Below are 14,352 nucleotides of genomic sequence, written 5' to 3' on the forward strand. Positions count from 1 at the left end.
TTATTTTTAATAGTTGTTTAGGCAGAAGGTCAAATTAACTAATATTCTGTCTTTGTCTTAATATTAATTTTCTTCTAAGGATGTCCATGCAAAGAAAAATGTTGCAGCACTATTGACGTTTCCACCCTAGGCCTAAGTAAGGTTGGGTTTAGATTCATCCGGTTCATTATTAATTTTATTGCAAATCCCTTCATTGTGTATAGCACGATAAAGAAAAAAAAGAATATCTTTTTTACCCAGAAATTATTATTATTATTTTTTCACTATTATTAATATTAACAAAAGATAACTATATATAGGAGAGTAAAATGGATTAGGATATACATTAAAAGTGGCCACATATGGGAGTCGGAGCATCGATGAGGTTGACCGAAGCTTTTGAGTGAAGCTAGCAGCAATAAGAGCAATCACTCACAGTCCTCCACCAGCCGTTCAGGAGTGTAGACGTGCGAGTCCCAGTCATTCAACCATATGGCTGTTATTCTCACTAAGATTTGGGAATTACATGGAAGATTGTGTGTATAGTGTTGATTAGTTGGTATATGACATCCTTGGCTCAAAATGTCGAAAATTATACCTCAACCAGCTGCATCCAATTTTAGCTAAGTACCATGTGTGTGTGTGTGTGTGTGTGTGTGGTGGGTCTCTCTCTCTCTCTCTCTCTCTCTCTCTCTCTCTCTCTCTCTCTCTCTCTCTCTCTCTCTCTCTCTCTCTCTCTCTCAATCAGTTCGTTATCTATTAGGAAAGACGTGGTTTGATTGATGGCCTAATTTACGAAGTTGTTTATAGCTGGACAAGGCTAAATTCATCACTAGTTCTCTAAAAGGGTAATTAACACTTTATTTATTTATTTATTTATATGTCTAATGTATTTATTGTTATTTATTAATTTGTGCATGTGAACTTGTGATGAATAGAACTGGCAGGCAGGTGTAAGGGCAGCACGAATGAAAACGAGGGAACTATCAATTAATCATTTATCAGCAAAAAAAAAAAAGATAATAAATAAATTAAATAGAAAGATAAGTAAAATATAAATAAATAATTAAATATAAATAAAAAATAAAAGTAAAAAATAGAGAAAATAAAAGGAAAAAAAAAAAAACATTGTATTCTGCATCTGTAACGAAGAACGAAGAGCTATAATCCGTACCGTAGTTTGCTCAGCTGAGTTTTGTTTACCATCGCCGCAAGACCTTAGCGGCGGGCCCCCAAGAATATTATCCATCAACATCCATGACATCGTGTGACTTCAGGAGGTGTGTTGCCTGTGAAATACTTACAGTAACTCCTTGGCTTTGCATGTAGTTGTGATGGACGGCTTTATAATGATAAGGGAAGGAGAAAAATAGGTGTTAGCGACGGTGTGTCTAGGGCAGCGGGATACGAGCAGGTGGGAAGGTTTGGATGGGATTTGTGGTGTTGAAGAGGATCTAAGGTAGTTTATATTTTATTTCTGAGTGTATAGTGCTTGGTGGATTAGTTGTGTCAACAGGGAAGACACTACAAGACAGTGAGTGTTGTAAAGGAACACAAGATGGGGAAGGATTTCAGGGATACTTAAATTATTTATTGTTTTGGAGAAACTTAAAGTTTGATGTTTATATTAGCTGGGATACTACGACTTCATCATGCACCGCGATCTACATGGCAGACTTTGCTTACAGATTATTTATTTATTTATTTATTTATTTATTTATTTATTTATTTATTTATTTATTTATTTATTTATTGACTCGATCTCAAATCCATTACTATAGAGGTGGTCTTCTGCTATTATTCCAGGAGGGTCTTGGTAGAAAGGACAGGAAAACAAAAGCAACATTGGGGGGGATGAGAATCTGCATTGGCTCCATTATATTACAATACAATGACTTAATTACAGCATGATAGTTTCTCTCTCTCTCTCTCTCTCTCTCTCTCTCTCTCTCTCTCTCTCTCTCTAACCATAATGGTAAACACAGACTGATATGACTAACCTGTTATAAGCCTCCTGTGCTTCAGTCCGTGGGTGCAAGGTGTCAGCAAGTACTGCTGACAGAGATAACCACTGTCTGCTAGGAAGTGACAGCCAGCAGATACTATTCTCCTGTCAAACTACTTTCACTTCACTTTCATTCTAGATATGGGCATCATGGGTAGCCCTGGGCCACTTAGCAACCACATCTAATATTCTGTAGTTAGCATCAAATGCGAATTGTGCATTGATGCTATAACAGTTTTTTTTTCTATTCACATACTCCAGTTCAAATTCCCTCGGAGCAGCAATTCTAATATGTGTACCATCTGTGGCACCCACCACTTCAGGGAAGCTGCCACTTGCCATGAAGGCAGCTTGTTTTTGCTGAATGTCACCTTGACTGGTTGGGAATTTTATAAATCTTCCCACAAAGGCTGGTGTTACAAGGGCATCCAAAGGCTGCCCAATCACTTGACTAATGGCTTGTTGCTGGGATAAGCCAAAGTCATCACCACTGTAGAGCTGCATTTTCCAGATACTGCAGTGTTGTGGCCACCTTCATTCCAACACTTATTGCCTTGCTCCTGTTGGGTCTTGGGTGTGATGCCCTCTCTCACCATATCACACACCAGCAATATTCCCTCACGATCCAGTCTGTACCTTTTCACAAGTTCAGCATCTTCATACACATTTAAATTTTCTTTTCTAGGCTTATAATTTCTTGACCTCCATCTCGTCTCTCCTTGTTGTGGTGCATCTACCTTGATTGTGAATACTCAGATGTTGGATAAGCGAGTTGAGACACCTCATACATAACACTAAACTTTATTGTCTGCTAAGTATACTTAAGCACAGTAAGTGTTTTGGAAGGTAGGACTTAAGCATTCCACCAATACTTGAGTGTAAGATTTGAAAATTTCATCTGTTAAGTGTACTTAACAGTACTAAGTATTCTTCATAGGTATGGCCCCTGATTCCTCTCCTCTGCTTCCTTGCCTTATTCACAAAATCTTCAGGTTGCAGGTGTATTTGTATGCAAACTCTGTACATCTCATACAACTGTTTTACAACCAATCACTCATTGATGACACTGTTTTGGAAGGAGTCCAATAAGATAAACTTGCCAACCTACACAACTCCTTAGGCTTTTATCTAACGAAAGTACAATCAAAGTAAATAAGGATGAATTGAATTATTGATACCTAACTTCCATTTTCTTCAACTGGTGGTTTTCTTTAATGAAGGCTCGGGTGGTCTCTGCTATGCCACATCTGTAACACTGGGGCTCTCCCCTATGAGCCTCTCAAGTCACACACACACAGCTGTGCATCAGTCTCTTGGCTGTGCAAGTCATTTTAACTGTTCCATCATGGGACAATGAAGGGCTTTTCAAAACTAAGTTTAGCCTAATGTTATTGACTCTCTAACTCCTAACCTGGGCTGTGCTTGTTGTCAGACTGAGGCCCTCTCCAACAGTCAATCTTCAGACTTGACATGTCATTATTATTCATTTCTAATAGGAATGTATTCATTGAAGCTTTTCAGTATGTATGAGGTAATTATATCCTGAATTTTATTTCATCTTGTATATCATATACTAAGACTTTATTGTATATGTATTTTACAGATCAACAGAATGAGTTTTGGTTTCAAGAATAAGAGGAGGCACTTTGATAATGATGAAGAATACGGGTGCAGGAGGAACTACCATGATGACAGAGAGAAGAGATCAGGGCCTGGGGGATGGAAGGCCCCTCGGAGAGAAGCTCAGGGGAAGAAGAAGAAGTGGGAGGGAGAATTGATTGAACAGTTTGAAGTTGTGGAGAGCCCAGACAAGCCTCGCAAGTACACGGTGAGCATAGCTGTGCCAGCATCCATCCTTGTGGAGACGTGCATCAAGGACAGCCTCCGCACCTACGTTGTGGGCCAGATAGCACGTGCCGCCAACATATACTCTGTCGATGAAATTGTTGTGTATGATGATAAGTGTTGGAAGAAGGACATCACCAGTAAAGCTGAAATTGAAGACTTTATTGGTAAGTTCAAGTGTACATTATTTTGTTTACCATAATCATTATAGTTAGGGAATCCAATTTCCTGGTCACATGGGTTTTCTTCCTCAGGAGCTCATCACAGGCTTTGTGAGTAGAGCAAGGCAGACATGGTATGCAGTCTTCAAGCAGGTTCCAGTATTGTTGGTTTCAGTCTGTAATATCATGATTTGATTTACATAGCTGTTGGAATTATTATTGTTATTATTATTTATTTATTTATTTATTTATTTATTTTTGTCAGATTGCTCTAGAAAAGTTGACCTGTCATAATTTCACACTTCCATACACTCCCTGCATTACAAAAGATCCCGCATATGGCTGTGGTATTCGTTTGCATTAGTACATGTTATGTTCTCTCAAAGTGATATTGTACCACAGAGATGATGCAGGTGTTGCTGGAGTATCAGGAGTGCCCACAGTATCTGAGGAAGCACATGTTCCAGTTTCATCACCACCTTAAGAATGTTGGAGTCCTCAATGCCCTCAACTCCCCACATCACCTGCGGGTCAACCAGTGGTGTGAATACAGGTGAGGAACAGCAACACCGTGCAATACATATTTTATTGTCAATGATCCAGACTGACAGATGGGTTGTGTTGATACTTGTTCATTTCTAGGGAAGGTGTGGTGCTGGAAAAGAGTAACAAGTCTGTATCGTACGTGGACATTGGTCTTAGTACAGATGTTTCCATCAACCAAGCCCTGCAACCTGGCCTGAGGGTTACAGTCCAGCTGCCACCTGAGGCGCAGGAGATGAAGCGGCCATACGGGAGTGTGGTGTCTCCCAATGAGCCAAGGGAGAAGGCTGGCTATTACTGGGGCTACACAGTCCGGGTAGCAAACTCTCTCTCTGAGGTAGGACATTGGCAGTATTTTATCCCTTCACATTGCTGTTGATTGGACATACTGTGTTAGTGTAATTGAGATGTGAGGTGAAGGAGCCTGAAGATGGCATGAATTAACCTTGTGTCCACCTGCAGAGAAAAGAAGTCATTCATGTGTAGTAGTTACAAGAAAGATCAATTTGGTAATTTTCTAAAATGTCAGTAAATGTCAAAAGTTTATTTATTATTCATTCTCATACATTCAGTGGACTACTTCAACTTTTCATTCAACCCCACTGTTGCCAACTGAATGTCTGATTTTGATCACAAGTAGACAGAAGAGTAAACATCGTTGTTTTACATATTTTATGAAGTCTGGTTGATTTTTCTTGTTCATAATAAATTTAAGATATACTTTCGTATACTAAATTATAAGCAGAAATTCTCTTTACATTTACAATATAATGATGAAACTAATCATAATGCACTAGAAAAAATGAAGAGTTTTTCCAGTTTTTCAGTCTTCCTGTAAAAAATGCTGTGCTTACCATAGATGTCTTCTGTACTGTTCTTGGAGCTAGCAGATCAACAGATAAGCTTACGTATTATGAACCACATTTATAACCATACAGTAAGATGAGTGTATTCTGGCAGCAATCACGCATGCAGGCCCCTTCCTTAGGAAGGCATTCCATCCTTTAATATTTGCCATCCATGGATATTTATCGGCACTTCCAACTATCTGATGTGCAGTCAACAACTGCACACATATTGTGTCATCATTAATATAAAAACAGATTATGGCAAGAATTGCAGTTTGAAGAAGAAGGGTACTCAGGCCTGGTCATGTTTACATCATACTTCTCATGCATCTGGCATTGGGAAGATGGCCCAGAATATGAAATACTTTACTTTTTTGTAGAACAAAAATTTTTCTTGATCAAAGCTATGCATTATAGAGTAGGATACATGGCAACGCACGGTCGTTATAACAAACATCTGCAATAACGCACTAAAATTTTAATTAAAATCTAATCAATAACAAACCAAAACTGGCAAGACAAACTCGCCATTCTTGTGAGCACTGAAATTTTACTAAAATTTAATCAGAATAACAAATTAAAACTCACAAGACTAACTCACCAGCTGTGCGAGCCACTGCTCACCTATCCATTGCCTGTCCCTTCTTTCCTTTTTTCCTTTCCTCTCCCTTCTTTTGTCTTGCCTCATACCTCTCCCTGTCACCTCCCCTTCCCCTTAGCTTAGATGTGACCAATACTTGTGAAAGTAGTATGAAACTTTGGGTGATAATGCATGGAAGTCAGGATTGTAAGAATCTAGGACTAGGCTTGAAACTCAGGAGATACTTTATATATTTCTTATCTTATTTCAAATGTAGTAGTGCAAATGTGCTCATTTTGATGATTTTTTTTGTTTGTTTTTGTATGGAATTTTTTGTTATTTTCTGGTTCCCTGGAACCAATTAATTTTTTTCTCATAAGTTCTTCATTTGCCATAATGCACATTTGCCATAACAAACACTGCATTGGAATCATGTTCGTTGTTGCATATCCTGCTGAACGTAAGATTTTTTTTTTCCTTTCTTCACACTTTTTTTTTTTTTTTTTTCATCATACATATTGTTATTTTCAACCACAGTTCTTTGCTTTATAAATTTCTCCTTCCAGGAAAACAAAGAATTAGAATCATTTAATATCTTTGGGAGAAGATGCAGCTTGAATATACAGCAAAGATGATTTTCAGATACAAAAAATTGGAACTAAATCTTCATGCTTTTCAATACAAGTTTTTCTTTTAACATTTGATTCTCTGAGATACACTAAACAATTTTATGGTCATACATTTTTCCTTCAAGTATTGTAAGATTGGCAAATTTTTCAAAATGTGTACATATATCCACAGTGCTGATACACAGTACGATATGTACTATGTCGTATGTATCTCCTGTTTGACATCTTGCCTGAATTTTACTGTTACTGTCTTTCTGGTAGACAATCAATAAATTCCATATTAAAAAAAAGAAAAAAGACAAAGACAGCAGGAAAAAGCAGTTCATATGTATTAAGAAATCAATTACAAATTCCATCATCAGCACTACATTGCATGACAACCTATAGAATACTGGTAAATTTCAGTAAATGTGTACAGCTTTTGAGGCTTGCGCATGCTGTCTGCAAAAATTAAGCAATCTCCCAGTGGAAACGGAATACAGCATAGAAGTTGAAGGTGCCCATTCATATCAAAATATGTGTAACTGATATTTTATCTTGGGTCCTGCTTCACACTTGACTCCTTGTAGCTGTCTTAGTATTCTGATAACTGAGAAATGCAGTATCTTGACTCAAAAACTAGTTGATGCTGTGGATGCAAGCTTGTATCCTGGGAAGCTGCAATTTATTTTTGGCTAGTAGTTTTCATTTTACCATATCCTGAAATTTGAAAGGAATTTGTAAAGTCATACTGACCTTAAAAGGCAGTCTCAGGGGTTACATTTTGCAGTAACTGATTAGATACACAAAAAAATAGTATGTGATAGGCAATCACTGTGGGATCATGAGTTATTGTTCATTATTATTTTTTCTAAAGGTTGTTGCTGGCAGCAGATTTCCTGATGGCTATGACCTCTTGATTGGAACATCAGACAAAGGAGAGGATGTAAGGAAAGTCACCTTCCCAGAGTTCACACATGCTCTCATTGTCTTTGGAGGTGAGTCTTCCTTTGCTAAAGTTGTATTGCCCCAACATTGAACTTCATTATAATGGCAGGAAAGTCAAGACTGACCAGTATACACTAAAGTTTGGGTGATTATCTTTGCCTGCTTGGTAACGTGAGTGTCAGACCCTTGTTTCTGTGAGTGTCCTGCCATTGATGTCTTGTGTAAGAAACCATTAGTTAAGTTTCTCATTATTATGTTGCTTCTAAAAGGAAGCCTTTACATAGAGTAGACTATTTGAAAGGAAAAGTAAGGAAGAAGCTGATTTTTAGGATGGGAGAAGTAATTGTGAGAGGAGGGGTAAATGAAGGCTTCTGCAATGCCTTGAAGGAATGAGGAATACTTCTGTTTTTCTGATGTGGCTATTACCTAGGTATTATGGATGGCACTTCTAGTATTTGTGATTTTGGTTTAAGCAAATTTATACTTGACCTGGTCATTCCTCTTGACAGTTTGATCAGTAAACTGACACCTTTAGAAACGAAAGGAATAGCAGAGTTGGAGTGATGGAGACAGTTATCATAAGAGAACATAGTGTAGATCAATGATAATCATCCTATGTGCTTGGTGCACCCCAGAGTGCATGAAAATTTTCATAGGATACCTGGGAATCCTGGGGTACACATGGAAGGGTACATGACATGGTCAGTATGCATAAGAAAGCACAATTGGAAAAAAATAAAGAAATAGAAGAAAATTGTAAGTGACATGTAAGAAAACAATTTAGATTTATGGTTAAGTTAAGTATTAGAAATTTGTTTATTATATTAGTATATAACACTCAGATGGCATTTTGTTTCATTATACATTTTAGCACTATATAACAATTATTTATGATCAAGTAGCTATTTCCTATTTAAAAAAAAGACCTAAAACTGTTTATATATATATATATATATATATATATATATATATATATATATATATATATATATATATATATATATATATATATATATATATATATATATATATATATATATATATATTCAATTTTAAAACTAGAGGAAAACATTAAATTCTCATATTTTTTTAGTAATTAATCAGTCTAGGTGCTAGAATACATGAACTTCTTTACACTTTAAAAGCAAATTCTTAAATGTTGACATTCTTACTACACTTAATATTATAGGCATTATCATTAGAACCAAAAATACAAGTCTGATAGTAAGTCATCAATGATAAAAATGTAATTTGATTTATAACAGCAATTCAAAGTGATACATAAATAAATAGGGGAAATAATAGGCTCTCGAAATTCACTCGCTTTCCAAAAGTGTGGGAAAATAGAGACACCTCGGGTATAGCGATGGCTCTGGGGAAGAATAGAGGACAGCAGCGTGCACCGCCACTAGTCTGATGTAGGGTGCTCTCTCTCTCTCTCTCTCTCTCTCTCTCTCTCCCCAATTCTCAGCTTTATGTAAACATCCAAAATTTGTAGTGTCTGCCTTTACAACCCTAATTTTCTCCTCCATTACCACGTTTTCTGTTATGTACAGGGTGGCTTTTATCCGGCCAGTCATGAAGAGTTGCCAGAGGTCTCCTACTTTTAACAAAAACTCGAGTGAGGGTATGGTTATAATATTTGAAGATCTCCTGATGGCATGAATAAGTTGCCAGCAATCACTAGAACACAGCTGAAGTGAAGCCCACTGCAAAAATTCAAAACATACGCTACGAAAATTCATGATTACATAAGCGATTGCCGCATCACAGGACATGAGAGACTTGATTATATAAGTGATCACAGCGGTTTAAGGGTTAAAGGGTTCTGGAAGGGTGCATGAAAGTAGAGAAGGTTGAAGAACACTGTTGTAGACTCTCATAAAGAAACATTTTCTTATGTCATGTAGATAATCATTCTGATCTTCATGGATGTTTGTTTTACATTTGCTGATACAGAATTCTCTTTAAACAACCACAAAAATCATGAAAACACCCTTGAAAATTCCATGAACATCCAATAGAACTTGATGTAAGTATGTAATGTAAGACATGTTAATGCTTGAAAATGGCTTCCTTGATACTGTTGCAGGTGTCGAGGGTTTGGAATCTGCCATTGAAGCTGACACAGACCTTGAAGCAACAGAACCCAGCCACCTCTTTGACTTCTACGTGAACACCTGCCCTCTGCAGCAGACCCGCACAGTACGCACAGAGGAGGCAGTGCTCATCTCCCTTTGTCAGCTGCAGGACAAACTAATTGGTGCACAGTAAGCATTGGTGAGGCTCCTGTTGGTGTGTCTGATTTTGTCCGCTGTGGGTTCTTCTCCTTCCCTTAATAAGGTATTCTTTGTATGAAGGCTAATTCTGAAGTGAACTACACAATGGGGATTGTATTTTAGACCTTATTCACTATAAGCATCAGTGCCTTTAACTCCAGGATAACTTCTCCATGTCCAGCCTCTTAGTTTGTATCAAATCACCCATCATCAGTGTTCCTACTAGGGATCTATTTTCTTCCACATTCAGAGATATCTCATTTTCCCATTTTGCATATTGCTCTTCATTTCCAAACACATTCTTATTCTTCCTTTTTTTTAATTAAGGCCTGGAATATTTGTAACACTTCAGGGCATTTCCACTTTTTATCAAAATTGTTGTAGTGAGCTGGAATTTTTACATACTAAGCTAGGTAATATCACAATATTTGAGGCCAAGTTTGAAGGTGATGGCAACAGAATTTTCCTCATAATATATATATTTTTTTAAATCTGACATGTTTTGGAACATTTTTGATAATGCTACTTTACTATTTACAGTTTTATTTAATTAATGAATTAATTGATTGATTGATTTTTATTTTTTGTTTCTCTAGTAAACTTGATCCCTATACTAAATCCTCATGAGTTTTCATAGATGGCTTCATAATATATATATATATATATATATATATATATATATATATATATATATATATATATATATATATATATATATATATATATATATATTATTTATTTATTTTTTATGTAGGAAGGACACTGGCCAAGGGCAACAAAAATCCAATAAAAAAATATGCCCACTGAAATGCCACTCCCATGAAAGGGTCAAAGCAGTGGTCAAAAACAAGTGTCTTGAAATAAGTGTCTTGAAACCTCCCTCTTGAAGGAATTCAATTCATAGGAAGGTGGAAATACAGAAGCAGGCAGGGAGTTCCAGAGTTTACCAGAGAAAGGGATGAATGATTGAGAATACTGGTTAACTCTTGCGTTAGAGAGGTGGACAGAATAGGGGTGAGAGAAAGAAGAAAGTCTTGTGACCCAGCACCATCAGGGCAGAGTCTATGTTGCTGGTTGTTCTTCTCGGTGAGATGAAAGAAACTTGACCATTTGTTTTTCCTCATCTCTTCCTCACAGTTGTTCTTTTCTAGACTGCCTTGCCGTGATAAGAGAAGAGCTTGTCAGATATATGGTCTGTCAGATTCTTGCTGCCTCCAAGGGCATTCATTGTTTTGCCAGCCTTGTTGGTGATAGTGGTGTAATGCTGCTGCTTCAGCTGGCAAAGACAAGTCCCCATGTGTTTGCAGACATGGCTTACGCACTCCTCCTTTATGTCAGGGTAATCATAAGGACCAGTTCCATTTTGTAGCCTTGTGACGGCGTTGAAGGCAGAGGAATCACCGTAACCAATAAATGTGACATAGAGGAAACCCAGCTGTGTTTACCTCTGCTACATCCTCACAGCTCCCATCATAGTTCTTTTGACACTTGTGTTTGGTGCAGTAATTGCACAGCACCTCGAAGTCCACCACCACCCTGGTGTCAGCTTCAATGACAAATCTGATACCAATGTGCAACTTGTGGTCTCTTGGTATCCAGGTCCCATCATATCAGACATCAGTGTTGATCACACCAGACACCTCCCTACCCTGCTGCCTGTTGTGGTTCTTGATGGTCTGGTGTGCTTCCTCTATGATCTAGTGGTAGTGTGTGTTCATTGTGTAAAATACGTAGTCCACATAACTGTGGTACATCTTGCTCAAGATTGAGGACATTTGCAGCATACCTATATAGTGGTCGAATTCTGTATGTTCCATGGTTTTTGATGAGGGTGTGGTATATAATACTGAGACTGACCTCTGTGAACTCTGGCTTGCTAGGTTACGCTGTAGGGACATGAGTGTGTACGTCACCACAGTTACACTCAATGACCACACTGCTCTCTAAGCCTCCATTCGACACCTTTGCGCTGACATGTGTCCCACAGGTGTTGCAGGCCAGGCGTTGTAAAATACTTACCAAGTCAACGACTTTCAAAAGCATATGCTCTGCTTTCTTGTCCGTAGTGACAGCTCTGGGAATGACAGTTGGTCATGTCAACTTGGCAGCTGGTGGTGTATCACAGCCTAAAGAGCTGCCAGAAACAGGTGGTGGTGTGTCAAGCAATGGAGCACTGCCAGTAACAGGTGTTGGTGTGTCAGGCAATGAAGAGCTGTCAGACAGGAGCAGTGATGGAAGAGATGGTGGAATGGGCCATGGCAGGAGTGACATGTATCAGCTAACTCTACTGCTCTTCCTTGTGTTTCTCTCTTTCTTCTTTCCTGACTCTCATTCAGCTTCTTTATTCTTTTTTTGCATAGCAAGTGATTTCTTTGAAGCCTTCAGCATCACAGATAAAGTGAATGCAAGGTATTGTAGCAGAAAAAAGCGGAAGTATAGCGTCCCACTGCTGATCAACTGTCTTCTGTGAAACTGAAAGCGTTTGTATTTCTTACAACATGGCGACTGCTAAGCTCTGCCCACAGATATAAGATCTCATATTTTATGGAAAAAAAAATGCTTGAAAGATATCTATATGAGTGAAGGTGGCACGCTTGAGCATCGACGACCACGGTGCAAGCTGGCGTGGGGTCCAGTATGGTCAGTTTTTACAGATATGATGAAGTTATGAGAGTATCTTGTTTACCGTAGTATGCCATAGATCCTCAGTGAACCAAAAAGCACTAAAACAGAAAACAAAATTTTTACCCTAAACTAGGGAAAAAAAAAAAATGTGAAAATGCCACTCTTAATTCATCATAGATCTCTAGTTTCTTGCTCTTTATACACACCTCTCAACTGTGTTTTAGTCTTCTTATAATAATGTTAGGAAGATTGTGTCTTCTGCCCGAGTTTGTTGCAAAACATGTCACAACCACATGCCAGTATAGCTAGTAATAAAGTATATATTGTATTTTGCATCTTGCAGCTGCAGATGGTTGTTCACACGCACACACCTTGGACTCCAAACACACACACACACACACACACACACACACACACACACACACACACACACACACACACACACACACACAGAGGACTTAATAAGCACGATTCATTCTTGTAAAAATAGAGTTAAGTAGATACGTATAAATAGAAGATGCTTCATGAGTCCTGTGTTTATTTTTGTATTGTTAACATGTACAAAATAAATAGACTTCATAAAACATGCCTTTTATATCCTGACTTACAATCATCATCATCATTCCACGTCTTCCCCTCTCTGTCAAATTCTCTTACCTTCCCTGCATTCCTGTACCATCCCTATACTGTTGCACTAATTGTTTATCTGTTACATATTCTGTGCATGAAATATTCAACACATGTACACTTCTAATTTGATTACTGTTGAAATGTCTTCAACTATGGTCTCCATAACCCATCATAATCAATGCTATGTTAAGTATTATTCTAATCATTCTTCCGTGGGGCCTTAAGAGATTTTGTAAAGCCACAAGTCTGCAATTAATTTACTTTTCTTTACAGTGTTTTCTGTATTAAAAACACTTAATTCTTCACCTTTCCTCTTTTTGATATGTTCCTGGCCACTTTTTAATTAAAGAGACCATGCTTAACTTTTCTGTCTAACCTTATACATACAGTCATGAACAGAATGTGTGATGTTGCACTGATTCCTTGTTATTTTCAGTGACATAAGGGAGGAAGGTGAAAACTAAAGGTAGAAACTGGGTGACAAGTATAATGTGTGAAAGAAAATGTGTGTAATTGATGCTTGCAGATCATCCAGCTCATGTCAATAGTATGATTTAGTAGGAGTTTGAGTTGTGTAGGAGTAGGAAGTGGGTAGTTCAATATTGCAAAGAAAATAACAATGAGGTTTAATGAATTTGGCAGTGTATGTAGATGATGCCTTGATCTGAATGAAACACTGTAGGATGTAGGAGAGTCTTGTATTTTATATGTACATACGCCCTTTCCTTTTTTTTCAGATTCTGTTTATTTTATTTCACATTAAAGTAAATGCCATACCTCATGTGATAAATGAAAGGGGAACCAACACATCTTTCTCGTGCCAGGAAAAAGGCTGATTTCATTTACTCTCTCTCTCTCTCTCTTTAACTGTGTCTTAAGATCCTGTCACCTTCAACATTCTCTACTTGATATTAGCATTCCTGCCTTGGCTGACCCAGATGACCCAGCTGGTGGCTACACTGATGCTCTTGGTGCCCCCATGAACCAACTGCCTCCACCTTCAATTTGTTTGTTTTTTTCCACTGCTACATTTTCCTCATCCTTTGGTTGGTGAGTGTTGTTTTATTCTTTATTTTTGGAGATCTGCTTTCATCCCATTTGTCTTCTATGATGAGAGAAAAGTTGGTATGCTTAAGGGTTTTAAAAGGGAATGGAATAACTTCCAATAATCTCACATTAAAGTGAACTATGTGCAGAATGAAAGGAAGATTTTGGATTCAAATGGTTTAAATTAATCAATTGAGAATTGCATAAAGTTCCTATGATACATTAATGACACCAGCAATGTTCTTGGTGATGAT

The 14,352-nt window shown here is 37.7% G+C and overlaps 1 protein-coding gene across 2 annotated transcripts; it reads left to right on the top strand.

Annotated features, from left to right (window-relative positions):
- The first annotated feature begins 427 nt into the window (after positions 1 to 427).
- On the top strand, positions 428 to 13,005 carry LOC135116185 (putative methyltransferase C9orf114). 2 transcript variants are annotated; one of them, XM_064033502.1, is made up of 6 exons: positions 428 to 515; positions 3,588 to 3,996; positions 4,393 to 4,543; positions 4,633 to 4,870; positions 7,447 to 7,567; positions 9,610 to 13,005. In XM_064033502.1, exons 2-6 carry the CDS (start codon positions 3,597 to 3,599, stop codon positions 9,789 to 9,791), a joined length of 1,092 nt encoding a protein of 363 aa, XP_063889572.1. In that variant the 5' UTR covers positions 428 to 515; positions 3,588 to 3,596; the 3' UTR covers positions 9,792 to 13,005. The 2 variants fall into 2 exon arrangements, with proteins under 2 accessions (XP_063889572.1, XP_063889562.1); XM_064033492.1 differs by lacking the exon at positions 428 to 515 and adding an exon at positions 1,104 to 1,259.
- Positions 13,006 to 14,352: the final 1,347 nt, after the last annotated feature.

The sequence above is a fragment of the Scylla paramamosain genome, chromosome 3 (genome assembly GCF_035594125.1).
Source record: "Scylla paramamosain isolate STU-SP2022 chromosome 3, ASM3559412v1, whole genome shotgun sequence".
Classification (NCBI taxonomy): Eukaryota; Metazoa; Arthropoda; class Malacostraca; order Decapoda; family Portunidae; genus Scylla; species Scylla paramamosain.